Genomic DNA, 24,000 nt, shown 5'->3' with positions numbered 1-24,000 from the left:
CACATACATAAATAAATAAATAAATATATATATATATAGACATGGTATAGCAATAACACATGGATTTCCCAACTATCTTTGATAATTAGAAGTAAATAAAAAAAATCATTTTATTTCCAAAGTCTATTTTTAAAAAAAATAAAAAATTAAAATTTGTCGCGCCATATGGAAAAATACTCGAGGACTAATTCGCGAGCGTGTGCGTCAATTGACATATGTGACGTACAATGCCGGCCTCAGAAAAATCATTTTGTAACAGAATTTGTGTCCCCCCACATTTTGATTGTTCAATGTGAATCCAAGTTGGGAGACACATGATGAACCTTGCATGGTCATTTGGCTCCGGACCCACCTAAACATATACTGTATATTGAAAAGGAAGCTTCCTATTATCTCTTCTAAAACAAGTTACTATATAGAAAGTTGCTGTGAAGTTTTGAATTGGCCCCTGTTGGTTGACAATGTGAAATGCCATTTTTATCCTTTAACTTGGCAAATGACGTGTGTAGTAGTCTCACTTTGTACACTTGAAATGAGATCAATTTAGCTCATAATTTTTTTATATATGGACAAATAGTATTGTTTTATATTTTACATAAATTTAAATTTGAAATTTTTTTTTTTGCATACTCTCTCTCCAAATTACAAATTACTTTGTAAAAGTTTGCAAATTCATAAAAATTTCCAAATTAGAAAATTAATCTCAAAATTTTAAAAAATATGCCCAATGTAAATTATATTATCTCTTAAAAAAAATAAGGGTTATAACTTAATGGTAATATTTTTCTACCCATCCAAGTGGAAGATAGAAGTCCAATTCCCCTTACGGTTCATTGGAGTGTAAATTTTATGCCGGCAAAGAAAAATAATAGATAAACTATTTATTAGTTTATATATATATATTTATAATCAAATTTATAGTCATTTATCGTTCAATCTGAATCATTCTCCTTATAGAACGAAACCAAATGGATTAATGTATATACAAAAGGTGCGAGCAATAGTGCTGCAATAGTGTCCAATTTAATTGGTAGATCAAATTATATTGTTTTTTTATTTAATGATAATCCTAATTTAATTTACACTAGTTTGAAGATTTGATTTAGCTTAGTTTTTCAAGCTGGACTGCATCGAGCTTGTTCTACATCTCTATCTTTGAGAAATAATAATGAAAAAATTACAAGTTAGTCCTACTTTTACACTCTAAAAAGAACTCTTGTTTAAAAGATGAAGACCTAAGGTATAAAAGACCATTACCCAATATAATTATTCTTAATCAAGGGCACTGGAAGGAACAAATTGGATATATATACTCATAACATTATTTTTATATAATTTACAAAAAAAAAAAAAAAAAATCATTATTTTTATATTATTAGGGGAAAAAAAACATTATTTCTATATTTGTATAAAATTTGTTATATACAAGGCACCAAACTTGCTGATGGATTCCTATTTTTTCAAGTCAATGAGTTGGAAATAAATTTGGTAACTTATTTTTTCGGGTTGTTTGATGATTTCGCGGCATGCATGCATCGTTCCAGAAAAGTTCTAGATGAGTTGTTATGAAGATTAGACATGTTGCTCAAGTCAAATATAAATTATATAATGTATTATTTGTCAACTAAACCATGAAAACTTCTTTGATAAGAAATAGTTTATATCAGGCAAGTAACAACTGGTCCAGTAAATATAATCGAGATATTTAATTTGACTGGGTTACACAAGTAACAGCTGGTCCAGTAAATATAATCGAGATATTTAATTTGACTGGGTTACACTATAGGATTTCAATGGATAGCATAAAATGGTCGTTTGAGGACTTGGGCTGTGTCGTATAATGTCGGCATATATTCAATTATTTATTTTTATTTTTTTCTTTCTCACCAAGCCGTCTCTTTTTACCTTAAGAGATTAATAAGAATACAAAATGAACTTTGTCAAAGAATCATTATGCTACAGGTACACCAACTAATGCATCATGTTGGTGAAATTTCTTTTCTTTCTTCTTACGGAAAACATTGAAATCAACAAGGCCAAAACATTGGTAACTTGGTAATAACATCAATTATATTCATAGAAACCAATGTACAATGCAAAAGAAAATGCTAATCCCACTCCACAAAATAAAATTTTGATCTTTCATGTTTTTTCCTTGGTCGCTAAGATGATGGATTCCAAAAAAGGTTAAGAAATTTGGAATCTTACGGCTGCTTTGGTCGGTCCTGTGATGAATGTAGATTGTTTGTACACAACAATGTATATATCACAGTGCGATAGATACACAAAATTATTATACAAGCAATATGAGTTGGGGATGAAGTAGCAAAGGAGCATCTACAGTCGAATCTACACCAATGACTTAGAGAGGTGTTAGGTTCCATTTTTTTTTTTTTTTTTGCTTGAACTCAGGAAAGCTCGTATCACTTGAACCAATACAATGTTTTTTTGATTATGCAAAGAACCCACGACAGTCGTTTGCAGAACCCTTTTCTGCCCTCCCTGGTTTTTCACTCCTCGTTTCCATCCTAAAGATTTGTTTGGATAAAGTTCTTGTCCATTCTACAGATTATATCATCTGCAATCGCCTGAATCTCGAGGTGCTCTTCAGGCGATTGCAGATAGGTGGGATTCCCCCTTCAAGAACTGTATATGAGAATTTCGTTTCGTACAATTCAAGCAGAAACAACCAAATAATAGTTGCACCGCATACGTAATAGAAAGCATTGTCTTTGTGGTGATGATGTCAAAATATCAATTGGATGAAGTTCTTGCCATCATTCCTAGTTAGGTGGCGCGTGTTCTATTTTGTTGGACTAACTCTCTCTCATGCCCATGCTATCAATGTGCGCATGCACCGAGGTAGTTTGACAACAAAATGTACTAGTACCACTTCATGAATGCTAAAACGTAACCACAAGCTTCTATATTCAACCCTAGAAATCTTTATATTTTGTAATTCTAAAATTTATTCCACATAATTTCCCATTAAAAACAAGGGATCTCTCTCTCTCTCTTTCTTTTTTACCCACAAACCGATATCATTGGAACTAATTAGGTTTACCAATTCAATCACCCCACACTGGAAGTGGTGCAACATACTCCAAATTGACGAGAAAGAAAATTAAGAAAGGTAAAATATAACTGCACCATCAAAAAATTTCAACTCAATCAAGTTCCACTGATGTGGCATACAAGATTACCTAAAGATGTGCTTGAAACTATGCTTAGGCAAAGTTCATTTATCTTCCAATAAAAGTGAAGTGCAAGACAAAAGCGATGACAACTCTTCTTGTGTCGCCAATCCAAATCCTTGCCACCGTATTCGACCAAATTTGTCAAGCAAGAAGATATACCTGGATAGTATCAAAAATAGAAGAATGCACCTCATCACCAACAAACTTAATCTGGTTAATCATGACTGATAATACAAACTGAAAAGGTTCGGTACCCGGTGAGAAGGTTCAATATTTTAAGCTCTTTTCTGAAGTAATAATGGTCACCAAATGAATAAACAATCTGTCTCTGCAGGACACCCTCCCTTCCATCAGGGCTAGATTTCCTCATCATTCGAAGGAGTAACCTCTTAACCAGACTAAGTGACAAAAACCAGGAGTCTATAAGGGAGACCTGAAATGCAATAACTTGTTTCTTAATATATGGCATTATAGAAAGACAAGAATAATTAAACTCGTAAATTATTTAGTTACATACACCACTGAAGCTAAATGCGCATCAAAAATCATATTTGCAATAATTGCATTTGAACTTCGATGATCAACACAATAAAATATAAGATAATGTCACCTACAACTGGGCTTATTATAGATTTTGGTTATACAAAAAACTTGAAGGGTTAGGGACTTGAAGGTTAGAGGAAAGGTGTGTAGCATGTCATGGACACCAATTGGAATTGACTTCATCTTAAAAATAATAGGCTGCAGAAATTCAGAAAGGTGTCGAAATTTTTGGACAGCAAGTATTTTAGGATTTTTACCGTTAAAACTGAAGCCGATGGGTAGAGGATGGGTTTGAGGGTGAAATAATGGTTGTTCTATTACTGTAAAATAGATCACAAACAATAACTAAATGGGATAAGAAGAGAAACAATTTCATGGTCCAGTCCAATTAAACCAATACCAAGAACCACACTTAAAATGACAATCCATAAAAAATCAATACCAAGATCAGTTAAGAACAACGTGTTAACATAACTGTAATGGATGATCTGAAATGAATATCTTCGTATAATGGAAGAAGATATTCAAAACTATAGCAGGAAAATAATGAGATTAATTGAGAAAATTTCAATTAAACACTTAATTTACTATATGGACCCCAGATCCTAGGTTTCTAGCAATCAAATACAGAAGTTAAGACCTTAAGTATTATTTTGCAGAAAGAAGCAGTTCTAAAGCTCAGATATGCGTCAATCATGCTTGTCAATCCAAACTTTTACCACTGCACCAAGCAATCGTAACATAGCATCATAAAGTTGTTGAATATGTTTTTAATTATTTGAGTAAAACAAAAGCATAGAATTAAAAAGAAAAAATCAATTAAAAGAAAATAAAAGTTACTTACAATACCTCATATAGTTGAACTTTTCCAGAGTTACCGAAAGCATCAAGGAAAGGCACGCTCCAAGAATCAACCATCGACTGTCAAAGAAGAGAAAATTCCATGACAATGGCAAATAATGCAGCTTACTGGAAGTTCCAGAAAAATACAAATAAGATGTTTGTCCATTTTAGTTTAACCAGTGCCTCTGTATTCAAAACAACCCAAGAACACAAATAGAAGGTTTTTGTGTTTGTCACCTGTTTTGTTTCACAGAAGTTCCCATAAAAATGGGAAAGCATGAGCTTCGCAATGTATTAATGATCGAAATAGTATCCAATACAAAAGTAACCTCATGCTTAAGGAGACCAAAATCACTGGAGAATTTAGAGCCAACCAGCCAACTCACTGTCTCAATATAAATCATGCCACATAATTTAGCCCTAAAAAAATCATTACTGAAACAAAAAGTGCATGCTAGGGGATTGAAGAATTATTTTTATTTTTAAAAGCATTTGAATGCGGGATATAACCAACTGATAAGTAAATCGTGCAGAGATGACCACATTGAACTTCCATTCAGAATAGAACTCATGAGTCATGAGTGAAGAATCAGGTTTCTTTTCCCCTTTATTCTTAGAGAAGTAATATCAAGTCCTTGCACTCTTTTTCTACCACATAAAGCAAATGTTGCATTACATGAAGGTAGCAAATAGCAATAATGGCACCCCAATAGAGGTAAAACAACCACAGCAAACCCTGAGACAGATGAGCAGATTGACCACAAGTGTTATATGATATAATGCATTGTTCATTAGCAAATTTGCAGAGGGAAAAGGGGATTGGTTTGGGAACGCAACTTTATCTAACTTTATCTGATTTTTTGAATTGACCACATACTTGGGACAGCCAAAATGGTTCAACTTTTCGAGTATGTGGCCAAAATGTCAAAAACAAAAAATAAAAAATCAAATCAAATTTACCAGAAACCAACTAACCAAGGTACTTGTATGAAAATTAATTAATTATTTAGACAAACCCAACCATCTGAACTTTCAGCTGAAAGTTTCTCATCTAAATGTCACATAAAAAAAATATAATCAAGCAGCTTACACCTTATGAGAATTATAATAAAAAAGCATTCTTAAAGGATGAACTCCAAGAATGGGATATGAGACTAACTGAGATACCCGAATACGGCTTATGATACCTCGGCTAGAGACTCACTTGTGACCAACTCATGAGATCAACAAGCCAAGCTTTATTACATTTTCAACCTCGTTAGTTTTTTGAGCTTGGTAAGCTAGTGAATGTCTGAAGGCCATGATGAAAGCCAAAATACTCAAGCCCAAAAAAATGGCTTGAGGAAAAGCCCACTTGAGTTCGCTCATGAATAATTAGAGCTTGTTAATTTTACGACTCGAGCTTGAGCAACCCACTTCTCAGCTCACTAACAGGCTAACAGCCCAAACGGGCTGGGCAAGGATGAGGCGATTATGGGACCCTAATTATTCTGCATTCCAGAATTTAAATACTAGTATTCTAGAATTGAAATGTAATTTACCACCATCAGTTAAGATCCCCTAATTTCCTTGTAAATAAAGATTTTGAGTGTGTTAAGTACAAAAATCAATTAATCATAATGAATCAAGGTTTTTCTCAAACCTGAGAGCTTGCTCGGAAGGAAAGACATAGTAAGGATGCCTGTGGGACATCTGATCTGTCAACAACATCATCTCCATTAGAAGCAATGGGCAGCTTAAGACCTGTACCGTCCGAGTAATTCACTTCTAATGCAGGAAACTTCACAGCTGCCATTGCTGGAATTAAAATCTTATTCGCCACTGCAATCTACACAAATTAAATTACCAAATTCAACTAACAGATTAACATGAAAAAACTTCATTATTGAGTTGATGCTATTTTTGGGAGCACCAAATCCACGGCTTGGATTGGGATTGGAGGAAATTTAGTTCATAGTTTGTACCCAAATCCAAAGCACCAATTCAATGCTCCCAAACGCAACATGAATATAATTATGATAAATTCGCATGACATACAGCAAATTTGATCAGCATTCCTTACCTTGCCACTATGTTGCTTGAGCTCCGACATGTCAGCGAAGTAACCCCTATTCATCTCATCTGAACTGCCCTAAATAACATATCCATACGGTATAATAGCTTAAACCCAAATCATAAATCATAAACTCTTTCAAAAGAGTATAAATAATGCAATATTTGTATTGAAACGTACAGCCGAGCCCGCTCTTTCTCGATAGCGGCTTTGTTTCCAATCTGTACGTAAACCGTAATCAGTAAATTGATAAATTATTCGACAAACAGTTTCTAATAAGAACTAGATATATAAACAGAATTGATAGAATTCAACCTGTTTTGTAATTGAGAAATCTGAGGAAAATAAAAGAAGCTCATTTTTTGAACTCTGTACGGTGGTATAACTGCTTAAATTCCAAAATTATTGACGGTGTAAGGATTTAGTAAAACTTTATATTTTCCTACCGTTTCTCAGCTACCAAACAGATGGATAAGTGAAACTGGGAAAGTCCAACAACCTGGTAGAAGTCAAGGAAGCGATTTGAGGTCCTTTGAGATGGCTGGTTTCGAGGGATGCGAGAGAACAGCTTATCTTCTTTAGCGAACAATGGCCGAGAACCCAAAATCGCTGGTGTGGTTGAGGCCACTCGCTTCAATCGCAACATCTTCGATTCGATTTCACTCTTACTCTTCTTCCCCGCCTCTCTCTCTCTCTGTAAAAGTGTTCTTTCTCTCTCTGCTCGCCCCTCGGTGAGCTGCAGAGGTGTCTGCTTAGCAGTTCGGAATTCGCACAAGGCCAGTGTATTGGGCCAAGCTACCGGGCATATTGTTTTATAGGCTCAAATGGTCCATGTGCGCTTTCCGTTTTGGGCCGTGCAGAAACCTTAAATCTAGCCTACCCAATGGCCCAATGGGTAAGTAACATTCCTAAATCCATTATGTATAATTGGTTGCTATGTTAGAGGCAGGGATTCATTTTTGCTTCCTGTTATGCACAAAATTAAGTAAGCAATACCAACTATTCTGACATGGACTTTGCTGGATGGAGATGAAGGTAATTAGTTAACTCCCCCCTCCTAATTTGGTGATCTCGAAAGTATGATGGGAACTGTGGAACTAGATCGATCTTCACTGTTTGGTTAAAGTTCCGGTTCAATATCCCAACGATTCCAGTTTCAGTTTCGATTTCTGTTCCGCTAAGAACTATATTGAACCGGATCATATGCACCCCTGATTTTAGTCCATATAATTTGATTGATTTTATAAATATAGAACAAAATATATCTAGAGCAAAAACTAAAGAGCACAGGAGATGAGTCTGAAAGTGTGAGCTTTTGTATTACTACTTTATCTCGGGATACACCTTTCATCACAATACACACACATATATATAGGCACTTTTTTCCCCATATTTCACTATTCTTTTCCTCCACTTCTTATTCACTTCCCACGCCTATACACACACACCATACATTTATTTCTTCTGATATCAATAAGCCTATATAATTGGTGTAAAGTAATAAATATGTGGACCCCATATCAACTTTTACAATACTCCCCTTTGGGGTCCATTATACTACATTGAGAATATGTCTCGTTAAAACCTTACTAAAAAAAACCTAATGGGATAAAAACTTAACGAAGGAAAAAGAGTACATTATTCTTGTGTATTTGAAAATGGTATTGCATAGGTTAAAACTACCTCATTAAAACCTTGTTAAGAAAACCCAATGGGAAAAACCATAGCGAAGGAAAAAAGAGTACAGTATGTGATAAGCGCTAAAAAGTGCGTATTTAAACCCCTTAAGCTTAGGCATTCTAGTACCTTTATCGATCTTACTTTACTGTTTTAGATTGATTTCGTATTATTTCCATTTTCAAGCACTTACCCAGAAAATAAGCTAACTTAGCCAAACAAGACCTTAATTGAAGTAATTCTGAGATGAATCAAAGAAAGGAGCCAAGTGGAAGCAAAAGGAAGAAAAAGGTGAAAATCAATATATTCGATCGATCTCAAATCAAAGTTCGATCGATCCAACATGATCGATCTCAGCACTTCAAGATGGATAAGAGCCATGATGACATTTTCAGAGATCTCAAAAGTTCGATCGACCCAACACCATTATTCGATCGATCGAACTGCTTTGTCCTTATCCAAATGATTGATCTTATCTAGTTGTACCACCCTACCAACCACTTTTGTCCTTTTCCCAAAAATATCTTCAAAATATCTCAGATTTGTTTTTATCCAAAAAGCGTTATCATTGAAGATCGATCCAGCCTAAGTTCGATAGATCTCAGCCAAGTTCAATCGATCTAAGTCTAAGGTTCGATCGATCGAACTTCCTTCAGTGCGAAAAAGCTAAAAAGCCAGCTCATTCAAGTTGTCTTGTATCCAATCATTGGGGAATATTCTTTGCATGACCCCAGCTCATTTTGTGTGTTATCTGACCTACCTATATAAGGAATATGATGCACTTTTTGAGGGAGCTTCTTCGAGAATTAGAGATACAACCTTAAAGGCAATTCTTAGTGTAGAAGAAAAGAAGGAGGAGGCTAGAGACACAGGGGGGGAAGTTCTTCATCAACAAGGAGCAGATTTTTTCCATGGAGTTAGCCCTTGAAGGTTGGAGCAACATCATTATGAGTGGCTAGACATCTTCTTGGGGCTAGAGTTAGCCCCAAGCATGCTTTATATATCTTGATTTTGTGTATTATTGAGGGATTAGTGTTGTAATACATGTTTTGACACTTATATATATATAGATCTTGTTTATTCAATGATTTATGTGGTTTAATGCTTCCAATTGATCATTTCATTCTATCCATATTTTTATGTATGCTATAATAGATGTTCATGTGTTTGTCCCTATTTATTGTGTTATTGATGCATGTCTATGTGTGTTGATGCTATAGATTTAGAGATTGTCAAAATATAGTGCTTAATGGAATGCTCTTGTGATTTTTTAGATGGTCCATGCTCATTTCTTGATGGATTGTGCCTCTCCCTTAGCTTAATTAGTTTAATTTTATGCCTTTAGCTTATTTGTAGTGTAGGGGTAGCATAGTTGTTAGATGGGAGGACAATCCATGTTTGTTGTTTGATGTTCCATACTTTTGTATGCAAGAAGCATATGTCTCTAACCTTGTGGTGTGTTTGGTTTATGAGCTTAATGAAAAGATTAATGAATTACTAGATATATTGTGCTTTTCACATGCTATTTAGATAATATATACTTAATTGCTAAATATATTGTGCTTTTCACATGTTGATTAGACAATGTATGCTTAATTGGTCAACCTTACTAGTTGCATCAACCAAACACACACACATATCAATATTGCAACATACATTTCCCTCATTAGTCACTTGTTAAGGGTGTAGAAAAACATTGTTTGGTGATGACCTCTAAACCCCAAGAGCTCTCTCTCTCTTACTTACTCTTTGTTGCATTCAATTATTTAGTTTAATTTGCTCTTTAGTTTAATCAACCAACCAACCATTTGTTTGATCACTCGACCTACTAACCTTAATAGCGATTAAACAACCAAGTACGACTTCAATCCCTTGGGACGATCCCTACTCACCCTAACTATATTCTTAGTGAAAGTAGTATTGGCTTCTATAAATGTAAAACTTGGCCCTCGCTTTAATGCATACTCTTTAAGCTTGTGGTAGGACGACGACATACCTACCAGTATGTGTAATACCTTAATTTTAAAAAGGCTATTCCTGGAATTTAATTTATTATTTATTATTTGTTTGCATTTTATTTGATTATTTGCGTAATTGTTTTGAGGATACCAAAACGACCCGGGTTTGAAGTGATCCACATTGCACAGGATGGGTCGGGTGTGGACGAACAGGATGAAGCCAGTTCGCGCTGTATGGGCCCAGGTCCATAAAGCCATTTCAGAAGCCCATGATAGAACGAGAGAAATCGAGTCCAGCCAAAGGAGAGCAGGAGAGGACCAGCTCAATGGAGGTTGTAACAGTCTATAAATAGAAGGGATTGAGAGGAAAAAGGTGTTGAAAAAATCATTGAGAGTGTAAAGTTTCTCTCTCTACAATTAGGGAAAAATTCTTTGTACTTTTAATTGGGGCCGTCTGTGGGAAGAACAGGAAGGATTGATTGATGTCATTCCAGATCGGATCGATTGAACGCATTCTGCGAGGAAGACGATTAATCTGCGAAAGCTGAATCAACATTGGTGATAACACGATCTGTCTTGACGAGTCTAGGCTCCGGTTGATTTCGAAAAATTGGCGTCCGATCCAAGCAGATCAGATCCGTGCTTGATCCGACAAACTGCGCAATTGCGATCTGTTGTGATTACTGAATCCGGCCAGTAGCGGACTGAATTCAGCAAATGTAAGTTCAGATCTGGTGTGCGCGCGTTAGCGGAGCTCCGATTTGGTCAAGAAGCCTGCAGTTAATGACTTTGCTCCGATCTGGAATGATGATCGGAGAGGCAAACTCGAATCCTTTGGAGAACGGCCAGTATACAAAGCTCGATGAGCTGATGAACATGATCAATGCTTTGAGGAAAGAAAATGCAGAGCTACGAGCTGGAATGGAGCATCGTGAGGCTCTTGCAATTCCGAGGCCACCTCCTGAAGGAGAGGGAGCTTTACCGTCCGAAGCTGATCGTCAAGGTGATCCAGAAGATGTCAATCGTGGTGGTCTATGTCGTGATGAAGATATAATCGGTAATCTGCCTCTGAATGTCGGCCGAGTAGAAGATCGGGAAGGATCTGTTCGTCTGGAACCACATCACAAACGGATTATGAGGGAGGAAGCACCGGCGTATGAACATCGGGTTGCGTCACCATGGCGAAGTGAATTTGCGGAGGATAGGTCGTTCGATCCGCCATACCGACCTTCATTAGCGACAGTTGATTACAATAGCTCGGAAAGGAGATCTGCCGATCGAGGATTTCTGTCACGGTTTTCAAAAGAAAACGAAGCATTGCGTTCCTTAGCAAGGACGGTCGCATCGCCGTTCACTGATGAAATCCTGAACGCACCGAATCTGAAGAAGTTTTCCATGCCGATCTTCATTCTGTTTGACGGAACAACCGATCCGGTCGATCACATATACCATATTCAGTTGAAAATGGCTTTGAATACTAATAATGATCCTTTGATGTGCAAGTGTTTCCCTACGAGCTTGGCTGGACCAGCTCTCTATTGGTTCAAGAATCTGGCTCAAGGCTCAATCGCCAGTTTCCAGGACTTATGCGATAAGTTCATAAGCCAGTATTACGAGAATAAGCGTCTGGCTAAGGATGTATCGAGCCTTTTTACAATGAAGCAGTATGAGGATGAGCGGCTCCAAACTTTTCTCACCCAGTTCAACCTCGTTAAAAGCATGGTAATGGAGTGTCACCCGTCAACAGCAGTCCAAGCATTTAAACTCGCAATGAACCGGGGGACGCCGTTCCACACCAGCTTGGTGGTTAATACGCCAAAGACAATGGACGAGCTGAACAAGAGAGCTGACGATTTTGTTCGCCTCGAGGAGGAAGAAGCAGCTAATTCAAGGAAGACGTCAATTATTTCGACGGAGGAGAAGTCCACAGCCAAGATCCGGCAAAAACAAGCTCAGCTGCAACGTCACCCCTCATGGAAGGCGGAGAAGAGGCCCAGGGAGGAGGAATCAGTTACTCCACTCAGAGTCACTTTAGCAAGGCTATACCAGGAGAACAAAGATAAGTTTCGTCCTCCTCTGCCAATCAGGCAACCTCTTGAACAGAGGGATCAGACTAAACATTGTGCTTTCCATAGTGATTTTGGGCATCAGACTAACGAATGCAGGAACCTAAGGAGGCAGGTAGAGATGCTGATCGCAAAGGGGGAGTTTGCAAGCTATGTTTAGGGTCCGGTGCAAGAGCATAACCACCCGACTAAATAAATCAAGCGAAACCAGAGGCCGAACCAACACAACTCCCAACCCGTCCGGATTATAAACGCAATTCATGGCCGACCTGAACAAACGACGGAGTCAGAGGAGTTACTTAGGACGAGGTTACGCCAGGCCCAGTTGAAAAGAAGAATTGGCAGTGTGCATGCTTTACACCAGCAGAACGCGTCCACATCGATAAAGTTTGATAAAACGGACCTGCTACGCGTTTAGATTCCTCATGAAGATCCACTAGTCGTCAGTCTGACAATTGTAGAATGCCTGGTTCGGAGAGTCCTGATTGATCCAGGAAGTAGTGCGAATGTCATGCCCAGGGTGACGTTCGACCGACTGGAGATCGCACCCGAAAAACTCAAACCTACAGGGAATCCGTTGCTCGGATTTGATGGGAAGCGAGTGGAACCAATTGGAATAGTAGAATTGACAGTACAAGCCGCTGAGCGGGTTTTGACTGAAAGTTTCGTGGTAGTGGAAATTTATCCATCATACAACCTCTTGATGGGCAGAGGATGGATTCACAGAATTCAGGGCGTTCCGTCAACCTTACATCAAGTGATGCGATGTTTAGGTCCGGATGGGACCAAGGTGATAGATATACACGGGGACCAGGTTGTGGCTAAAGAATGTTATTCAGTAACTTTGAAATCTGCTGGAAAAGGGAAAAACCCCATCCGTTCCGCCATTCCAAAATAACCTTACAAAACTCTTCTCCCAGCAAGGATGGGGGTGAGGAGCCTCCAGTTCTGAGCGCAGAACCCCTTCATGAAGCAAAGATTGATCGTGAGAAACCAGACCGAACAACAAGGGTGGGCACCAAACTCACTGAAGAAGAGAGGCTAGAGTTAACTAATTTCCTGATTCGGAATGCGGATGTATTCGCAGGGAGCCATTCAGATATGCCAGGGATAAATCCTGCTGTATCATGCCATTCCCTCAATGTGGATCCGAATGCAAAGCCAGTGAAGCAGAAGCAGAGAAGATTTGCTCCAGAACGAAACCAGATTATAGTTGAGGAGGTTGATCGGCTGCTTGAAGCCGAATTCATCAGAGAAGTTCAGCACCCGGCCTGGCTCTCTAACGTTGTCGTAGTGCAGAAGAAGAATGGGAAATGGAGAGTGTGCATCGACTTCACCAACCTAAACAAAGCCTGCCCAAAGGATAGTTTTCCATTGCCCAAGATTAATCAAATGGTAGATGCAACCACAGAATATGAGCGGTTAACTTTCCTGGATGCTTATTCCGGTTATAACCAAATTCCTATGGACCCAGTTGATGAAGAAAAAACTTTATTTGTTACTGAGCGAGGGACTTATTGCTATAAAGTCATGCCATTCGGATTAAAAAATGCTGGAGCTACTTATCAGAGGCTGATCAGCAAGATTTTTAAGGGCCAGATGGGCAGCACTGTCGAGGCTTACATTGATGATATGGTGGTCAAGAGTAAGAGGAAGAGCGATCATTTAGCGCACCTGCAAGATGTGTTCGATGTGTTGCGCCAGTATGGGATGAAGCTTAATCCGGCCAAATGCTCATTCGGTGTAAGCTCCGGACAATTCCTGGGACATGTGGTCAATTATAGAGGAATTGAGGTCAGCCCAGCACAGGCAGAAGCCTTGATCAGGAATGCAAAGCCAAAGACAATTAAAGAGGTGCAGGCACTCACAGGCAGGATAGCCGTACTGAGCCGATTTACTTCCAAGCTTTCGGACCGCTGTAAACCTTTCTTTGATACAATACGAGGGCATGGAAGACAAACTTGGGGGGATGAGCAACGGCAGGTACTAACCAGCCTGAAGGAGTACATGCATAATCCTTCAGTTCTGTCTGCTCCAGAACCGAATGAGAAACTTTTTCTATATCTCGGGGTGTCCAATATAGCAACCAGTGCCGTTCTGATCCGTTGCAAAGAGGGCAAGCAGTTCCCGGTGTTTTATGTTAGTAAAACGATGTCTGAACCGGAGAGAAGGTACTCTAGGGCCGAACGAATGATCTTGTCGCTGGTCAACGCAAAAAGGAAGCTTAGACACTATTTTGAATCTCATCCAATCGTCGTTTTAACAACTTTCCCTTTGAGAATGATCCTGCACAAACTGGACCTGTCGGGGAGAATGACCAAGTGGGCCATTGAATTGAGTTCATTTGATATCGCGTACGAGCCCAGGACGGCAATCAAAGGTTAAGTGGTGGCGGATTTCCTACTTGACTGTGATGCTGAAGATACAGTGGAGGATTGTAATTGTTCTTGGTGGAAGCTTTTCGTGGACGGCTCCTCGAATCAAATGGGGGCCGGGATTGGAATTCAATTGCAAACACCAGAAGGAACTACGCTGAGCTAAGCGATAAGACTAGAGTTCAGCGCGACCAACAATGAGGCAGAATACGAGGCGTTGATAGTTGGGCTGAAGTTGGCAAAGGAATTGAAGATCAAGAATCTGATGGCTTATAGTGATTCACAACTAGTCATTCGGCAAGTCAATGGGGACTATGGGGCCAAGGATGGGACTATGGAAGCATACCGAACTGCGGTTCTGCGTGAGGCGAAAGCCTTTGATCAGATCAGGTTTATCCAATTGCCGAGAGAGTATAATGAAGATGCCGATCGCTTGGCTTGTAGTGCATCCAGTTCTGGAGATACTTTAGCTAGGGTCATCCCGGTCGACATACTGATCCAACCTTCTATTTTTGAAGAACTGCCTGATCCGAGCACTCAATATGTTAATGTCATTTTATATGAGCCGAGCTGGATTAATCTAATCATGGCTTACATACGTAGTGGTACACTCCCCGAGCGTAAGGACAAGGCAAGAAGAATTAGGTCCAGCGCAGCAAAGTATGCCATTGTGCACGACCAGTTATATAGACGTTCCTTCTCGGGTCCATATTTGAAGTGTGCTACCCCTACAGAAGCTAGACAGATTATGCGAACCATTCACGAGGGAGTGTGCGGAAATCACTCCGGAGGAAGATCTTTAGCACACAAAGCAATGACACAGGGGTACTTCTGGCCAAACATGGCACGAGATGCAGAAGAATTCTCTAGAAGATGCGATAAATGCCAGAGGTTCGGGTCATTGATACATCAACCACCTGAAGACCTGCACGTAATGGCCACCCCATGGCCTTTCGCACAATGGGGGATGGACGTGGTTGGCCCTTTGCCGACTGCAAGATCGCTGAATAAGTACGTTCTGCTAGCTACTGATTACTTCACCAAATGGGTAGAAGCAAAGCCATACCTGTAATACTCCTAATTTTAAAAGGATAATCCTGTAATTTAATATAATTATTTTTATTTAATTAATTGATTATTTGCTTGTTTTAATTAATTAATTATTTGTTCATTTGATTTGTTTTATTTTTAATTAACTTAAATGTGTTTTTCTTTCGTTAATTGTTTTAAATTGTGTTTTCTTTAATAATTGCTTAAATTGTATTTGGGTTTGTTTCTTTACGTGTTTATGTAAATGCACTGTTTTGGTAATTAGGGTTTTATGTTTTACATCGTGTTTAGGATTGGAGCCGACATATAGTTGGTTTAGGATTTAATTTAGGGTTTGGTTTAGGATTTAAATTAGGGTTTCAACTTAAGCCTATAAATACATAAGTATACGTCTGCTAGGGTTTCCTGTAAACCATATTCACTATATTCACGTACATAAGGATACAGAGGGAATACAGAGAGAACTTTAAAGAGAATAAGGTAGGGAATCAAGGAGGAGTTCTGGATTTAACTAGGAGTGGCAGAGGTTGATAACAACTATTGACATTGCCGAAGTTGCTAGAGACAACAGTTTTGGATTTTCAATCGGAAATCAGAGGCAAGTTTCTGTTCTGCTCTATCTCTTTAATCTGTGTTCTGTGCATGCCAAGGAGGACTTCAGGGACTTAATAAAGGCTAAAACAATTGTAAACAAACATAATATCATGTATTTATGCATATAAGAATCTGGTTTAAATACTCGTAAGATAACTGTTTTGCCTATTTCTGCTTCTCTGTTAATCTGTTTTTTCTATAGTTGTGATTCAGGTTGTTGTAAACTAAGGTTGTAAATTATATGTGGGATACTTTGTAACTAATCTAGGAGTGAGTTTAAAGCCTGGAACAAGATCTTAAAACAGTTTTGATTTTTACAAAATAAATCTGTTGTAAGTTGCTTAAGGTTGCTATTTGAACGTTCTGTAATTGTGGCTTCCAAACTTGAGTCTAGTTCAAATCATGGTTGCATATCAGGGGTTAGGATTAATCTATAACTTTGATTAGACCCTAGAACAACTGATTAAAACATTCCAGAGGCTCTGTTAGTTACAGGAGTCGAAGAAAATGAAGCAAGAATAGATGACGGTGTCCAAAGGAGCAAGAGTAGGCTTCAGAAAACTTAGGAGCTGCCTCTAAGCCTTTGGAGCCGGCTCCAATAGTCCAGAGCCGGCTCTTGAGGCAATTTGAGCAGTGCTCTCACCCGAATGCGCTCAGTTTTGGTTTAGTGCACTGTTTGGCTGCGTGGGGTGTTTTAAATGGTTTGAATTGAATCAATGGATGGATACAAGTGTTGTAGATCCATTAAACAATAGAGAAACATAAATTCATAATTTAATTAAGGATTGGACAATGCACAGTTAGGCAAGGAATTTACCGGTTGCACCTTGAATATTAAACTGTTTACACTAGAGAATTTAGAGGATCGTTTGTATATGATTTAATTAGGGTTAAACATATATAAATAGGATTATAAGTAACCTTAATTACTTAAATTTAACTGAATTTGTGTTGAATCAAGTTAATTTTTACCTTGTTATTCAACTACGGCAGATACGGACAACTTGGAGGATGTGAATGCTTATACTTATTTTACAGATTACATTATTGGAATATTGATTTTGTTTAGGCTCTATAATGAATGCTTATTATTGATATATATGTATCAAATTATAATGATACATATTTTGGAGGATGGATGTTGATTATATAGTGTGGTTCAATTAACTACGCAGTTTGGAGGAGTTAAATGCTCAGTAAATTTTTATCAGCTTAAAGGAATTGGTTTAGGATTTCTAAACTTTATATCGTGTGCATAATTTGATCCTAAACTTGATAGGTTATATTAAATGCTTATTCTGGAGTATAGTTGGTTTGCATCTATTACTGTTTTATCGACTATGTTAATTGAAGGATTGTATGTACCGGTATGGGACGGTGACATACTAGGTATGGATTAGTTCAAGCACTAAATCCTACCTAATTTGGAATGAGTTGGATTAACCATAAAGAGGTTAAGTCCTACTTATATGGATGTATATGGACCGGTATGGGACGGTGTTATACTATGGATGGTTTAGCTCAAAACGCATAAACCTAACCTATTGGATTTAAGGGAAGGATTGTAAAATATTGAATCCTAAACCTTGTTTAGTCAGATCGACTGATGAAGTTGAAAGACTATCTGGATTAATTGTGTTTGTGTGTAGTCGGATCGACTGATTAAGTTGAATAACTACCTGGATTAAATGTTGGTTGTGTATAAGTCAGATCGACTGATTAAGTTGAATGACTAAACTGGATTAAAATTCTTATGTCAATTCAATAAGCAATAAAATGGCATACCTTGGGTTAGACGGACTTTATATATATGTTATGGCACCACGATATGGGCATGAGTCTCAGAGTCGTTGGTTAGGGAGCGTATATCGCTTGGGATGGATAACTGGACATAGGTATTGTTCCCTGGTAGGTCTAGGTACTCATGCCCACCTTAGGGTGCGTATTTGCATGTTGCCTTCTATTCAGGCTGAGACAAACCTATTGGACTAGCGAGCGTCCTATTAGTGTGCACTATATACATATATGGACTACTTTAGATATGGTTGAGTCTTCCTAGGATGTATCTGCGTATCGGATTACTGTTTGGATTGTAGTAGATCAGGACTTGTATGTGGGCCTGACCCACTCCTTTATTTTTTAGGTATTCATCAGTTCCAGGGTTAGGGCTTGGACGTGCAGAGCAGATACAGATATTTATTCCTCCGACTATGTAGGAATCTTCTCTATGTTAGCTGTAGAATTTATTTCTATGATTTAAACTCCTATTTGAGAATTTTATAAGGGGTCCAATAGATGAATTTTCGAGTTGTAAACTTACAGAGGTTTTGAAGCTTGGATTTTTATAATTATATTTGGAAGATATTTATTTGTAGTTCCTTTCAGCTTTTAAATTTTTATTTCTTAAATAATTTTGTATTCCGTGTTCGATTTAAAATACTTTAATTGTTTGATATCCCTCGGACTTGGGTCGGACTTGATCAACCCGTGTCTCGAATCCGAGGGGTATCACAGTACCCTAGTGTCACCCAAACTCAAGTAAGACGCTTCATCTGGAATAATATTATCTGTCGTTTTGGCATACCAAGGTCAATCGTGATGGACAATGGAACCAACCTCGATAGCAAGCAAAAAAGAGAGCTGCTGGAGGAAAATGGAATCAATCAGAAGTTAGCAACAGTCAGTCATCCTCAGGCTAATGGTCAAGCCGAAATCATAAACAGGACAATATTTGCTTGTATCAAGAAAAAGCTGGAGAATGAAAAAGGCAAATGGTTGAATGAGCTGCCGAACGTCTTGTGGGCTTACAGAACAACCCCAAGACAGCCAACTGGAGAGAGCCCATTCGCTATGGCCTATGGCACCGATGCGATGATACCAGTCGAGCATTTGGTTCCAACTGTAAGGAGCTTGGCATGGGATCAAGAGCAGAATGATAGAATGCTGAGGTTCAATCTTGATTTGTTGGAAGAAAATAGGGATGTGGCTGCAGTGAGGCTCGTCTCTTATTAACAGACGCTCGTGAATAGCCATAACAAGAAGGTGAGGCACAGGGGTTTCGCTCCTGGTGATCTGGTTCTGAAAAGGAAGGTGGGAATAGTCAAAAAGATGTTCTCCCCATGGGAAGGTCCGTACAGAATAGCAGAAGTCATAGAGAAGGGGGCATACGTCCTAGAAACTATGACAGGAAGGGTAGTCAATAAGCCATGGAATGCTGTGTCTCTGAAAAGGTACTACCAGTAAAAGTAGAGTTTAATTCCAGCATATTGTACGTTCTGAATTGCATGCTTGCAAGTGTACGAAATTTCCATGCTTTATAAAATGCCTCTTCTTTGTTAAAAATCTACACTCTTCCCATTCAGCAAGTTAGTGGCAGCTGGCACTTAAAGCCGAACGCCAAACTATTGCTCTAAAAATGAAAAAGCCAAGTGGCAAGAGGCGTTCAGGCCGAGCGCTAGGCATTCAGTAAGTTAGTGGCAGCTGGCACTTAAAGCCGAACGCCAAACACTTGCTCTAAAAATGAAAAAGCTAAGTGGCAAGAGGCGTTTAGGCCGAGCGCCAGGCATTCAGCAAGTTAATGGCAACTGGCACTTAAAGCCGAACGCCAAACACTTGCTCTAAAAATGAAAAAGCCAAGTGGCAAGAGGCGTTCAGGCAGAGCGCCAGGCATTCAGCAAGTTAGTGGCAGCTGGCACTTAAAGCCGAACGCCAAAGCGCCAGGCATTCAGCAAGTTAGTGGCAGCTGGCACTTAAAGCCGAACGCCAAACACTTGCTCTAAAAATGAAAAAGCCAAGTGGCAAAAGGCGTTCAGGCCGAGTGCCAGGCATTCAGCAAGTTAGTGGCAGCTGGCACTTGAAGCCGAACGCCAAACACTTGCTCTAAAAATGAAAAAGCCAAGTGGCAAGAGGCGTTCAGGCCGAGCGCCAAACATTCAACAAGTTAGTGGTAGCTGGTACTTAAAGCCGAACGCCAAACACTTGCTCAGAAATGAGTAAGAAAATGACAGAATGGTGACATGGCCGAACGTTAAACACTTGTAAAAAAAAAAAAAAAAACACACTGCAAAGCTGAAAATAGAAAACTCAATGGAGGAAAGTGATGCTGAGCAAAAACATTATCATTCATAGCCAAAAAGGCCCCAAGGTACATATTACCATACATGCAAATTAAAAAAAAAAAAAAAAAAAAAAAAAAAAAACTGCTATTGGGTCTCAATTCTGATCTTCTCCAGACTGTAGCTTGTCGTTCTCGCCACCATCTTCCTCTGGACCATCGAGATCTCCATTCCCATCTGTCTTATCATCCTTAGAAGGGGAGTCGAGATGAATCACCCCCTCAGCAGGCATAGGTCTTTCGGCAGCGGCAGAGGAAGAGGGCACGATGGTAGAAAGGGGAAGAATGTTCAGAGGATGAAAGGGTGGGACAATTCCTGAAGATGTGACCTCTATGCATTCAATAAAAATGTTCTCGGCTGGGTCGCATGGTGAATTTTGATAGTTGTTTGGGGGGTGGATGTCCAGAGAAGCGTCTAGTTCATTAGGACCAGCACAAGAGCTTGATTCACCTTCAGGGGGAGAACGGTCAACAAAACCGTCTCTGTACCCTTCAGTATACCGGATGGCACTGGTCCTGGTAAAGCGAGCAAGGAGAGCCCTCATCCCCCATTCGACTCTGCTGATCATGTTCATCAGGGAAGACCGTTCGTTCAGAAGTTTTTCTTGGGAATTCGCATACGATAGCCGTTCAGCAATGAATGAGCGCTGAAGGTCTCCCTTTTCAGCTTTGAGAGGGTCCCTTTCTGTCAGAGCTACACTCTTCTCAGTTTTTAAGACGTCAACCTCATCATGAAGAGAATCCCGTTCGGTCTTCAGGGAATCCCGTTCAGCTCTGAGGTAATCCCTCTCGTTTGCCAGACTGTCTTTCTCTGCCTTTAGGTCAGCAACTTCCTTCTCTGAGTCCCTAAGCTTTGACTCCAGCTCAGGAACTCTGGCCTCAAGAAGAGTCTCTGCTTCAACAGACCTTTTAAGGCCCACAGAGAGAGACTTAAGTTTTTTATTCAGAGTTTCAATTGTTTTCTGAAAGGTGAACATCCCGAACAGAGTTTGCATGAAGAAAAAGAAATTCAGGTCAGACTAAGTACAAAGAATCATAACTGAAAAGGAACACAGTTCAGTGGAAGAAGGGTCACCTCCATAGCAGCGGCTGGGAACCGTTGGAACATCTCACCAAATGATAGTTTGTTATGGATTTCAAGGTCTTTGGGGGTCCAGAAGCCCTTATAGAAAGCAAACGAGGTGAGGGGGTCTTTATATATTGAGTCAGTGGGACCAATGGTTGATCCATCTTCACGGCTGAGCAAAGGTCGCCATGGAAGAACGGATGGAATTGGACCAGAGGTTCTGGCTGACTCACCTTCAGGAATGAAGAACCGGGCAGGGGGCGATGGTTCAGTAACCCTGAAGGAAGCCATCCTTATCCTTCGGGTCGGAGGGATATCACTCTGATCATGACCGCCCTCAGGCATTGGCCTTTTTCCCAAACTCTTTTCCAACAGAGCAGCATTGGCTGGTGTAATACCCCTAATTTTAAAAAGGATATTCCTGGTATTTAATGGTATTTAATTTATTATTTAAGTGCATTTTATTTGATTATGTGTCATTATTTTTTTTATTAGGTGCTTAATTGTTTTCTTTTGTGGTGATTTAATTTATTTTAATGATATTTATTTTTAGTGATTTGATTGGAATTACTTGTTAGTGTTTTAATTATTTAATTGGTATTAATGGTCCAAGTGTAATTGGTTTAGTTATTTGATTGGAATTACTTGTTAGTGTTTTAATTATTTAATTGGCATTAATGGTTTAAGTGTAATTGGTTTAATTATTCTATGTGTGTCTTATTTTATGTGTGTCTTATTTGGTTTAATTGGGTTTACTAATTATTATTTTGTTCAATTAGATTATTTGTTAAGTATTTAATGGTGAATATGGTAAATAGGTAAATACATCTAACTAGGGTTTTAATTACAGTATAAATTAGGGTTTTATATTATAGCCGTCGTAGGTTTCTACGTTAATTGGATGGGCCGGTTAGGATTGTGAGTTGGACTTAAATGAACCTAGGGTTTAGGAAAACTCTATAAGTATAAGGTAGACGTCTGTGTAGGGTTTTTTTTAAAAAAAGTACACGTTTTGTGGAAGTGGAAAAGGAAAAACGCAGTTTTTTACATTCTACCAAGGTTTGATCAAAGCTCCGATCCCGCTTCGTCCGTGGTCCGATCGAGCTGAATTTTGGAAGAAAGGTTCATGACTCAGTGATGCACAATATGTACGGTGGAGATCAGAGTTTGACCTCGGGAACAGTGATTCGTACTCGTGAACAGTAACCGGGTCGCACATGTTTTTTCCATTCTGCCCAAATTTCATCAAACATCCGATCCCGCTTCGTCCGTGGTCCGATCGAGCTGAAATTTGGAGGAGAGGTTCATGGCTTAGTGATGCACAATGTGAACGGTGGAGATCAGAATTTGACCTCAGGAACAGTGATTCGTACTCGTAAACAGTAACCGGGTCGCACAGGTTTTTTTCCATTCTGCCAGATTTCATCAAACATCCGATCCACTTCGTCCGTGGTCCGATCGAGCTGAAATTTGGAGGATAGGTTGATGACTCAGTGTTGCACAATCTAAACGGTGGAGATTAGATTTTGAGTTCAGGAATAGTGTTTCGTACCCGTGAACAGTAACCGGGTTTTGGAACTCGCCGGGATTTTTTAAGAAGACGACGTTGAAACTTTGAACAAAAGTTTCTGAGGCAAGATTCTATCCTTACTCTTTCCCTTAGGCTTCATACTCTTTGCACTCTTAAATGATTTCAGGATTAATGAAGATTAAACCAAACTAAAATGATATCTGTTTTGCTATGAAACTGGTAGTTACAGTAGTGTTGTATGCTTGTTCAACCTAGACTAAGCATGTTTGTGGATGCATTGTGGTTCTGTGGTTCACGTTTTTCATTAACACTGCTAGTATAAATTATTGGAAGGATGGGTCTAGATGATAGCTATCTTAACTTCTGTAATAGCAACTGTTGGAACTTAAATACTAGGAGGATTTGAGTTTAACACTAGATCGGTTTTGTGGAACACTATAATTTGAGCATATCTACATACATACTGTGAATATTATTTTGATACTTACATTATCACAGTTAGTATCAACTGTGGAGGTTAGGATTTTATGATACATACCCTACATATCTGTATGTCATTTGTAAGGTGTTAAATGGAAGTTTTAATTAATTCTGTCTTTATATCAGACTAAAGGGAACAATTTAAATTGGGCATGTATATGTTGTTGTTGTGACCCTGTTTATCAATGCTTATTTTATCACTGCTAACATTGAATGTTGGATGTTGGAATTTAGTTGATATATACTTGATTTATTGGTATTATTGACTACTGAAGGATTGGAAAGTAGGCACCGGTATGGGACGGTGGCATACTAAGGATGGGTTTGGTTTTTAAAACAATACCATTACCCACCTACTTGGAATAAGGATGGGATTAACTAAAAGTTAAGTCCCGTGGATTTGTATTGTCATGGCAACTACTTGTTGAGCGGCAATACCAGGGATTTTGGATG

At 38.8% G+C, this 24,000-nt stretch overlaps 1 protein-coding gene across 2 annotated transcripts; it reads right to left on the bottom strand.

The window, feature by feature from the left end:
• Positions 1-3,124: 3,124 nt before the first annotated feature.
• On the bottom strand, positions 3,125-7,406 carry LOC132269856 (uncharacterized). 2 transcript variants are annotated; one of them, XM_059771091.1, is made up of 7 exons: positions 7,136-7,406; positions 6,817-6,857; positions 6,646-6,709; positions 6,226-6,411; positions 4,590-4,661; positions 3,452-3,630; positions 3,125-3,356 (listed from the first exon to the last, which is right to left on the bottom strand). In XM_059771091.1, the coding sequence occupies exons 1-7, from the start codon at positions 7,280-7,282 to the stop codon at positions 3,239-3,241; spliced, it is 807 nt and encodes a 268-aa protein (XP_059627074.1). In that variant the 5' UTR covers positions 7,283-7,406; the 3' UTR covers positions 3,125-3,238. The 2 variants fall into 2 exon arrangements, with proteins under 2 accessions (XP_059627074.1, XP_059627075.1); XM_059771092.1 differs by having other exon boundaries at positions 6,646-6,714; positions 7,136-7,229.
• Positions 7,407-24,000: the final 16,594 nt, after the last annotated feature.

The sequence above is a fragment of the Cornus florida genome, unplaced genomic scaffold (genome assembly GCF_030987335.1).
Source record: "Cornus florida cultivar Cherokee Brave unplaced genomic scaffold, ASM3098733v1 CherokeeBrave_3.0.0_Hap2_Chr08, whole genome shotgun sequence".
Lineage (NCBI taxonomy): Eukaryota > Viridiplantae > Streptophyta > Magnoliopsida > Cornales > Cornaceae > Cornus > Cornus florida.
The sequence above is the reverse complement of the archived record's forward strand: the minus strand, read 5'-3'. Positions and strand labels throughout refer to the sequence as shown.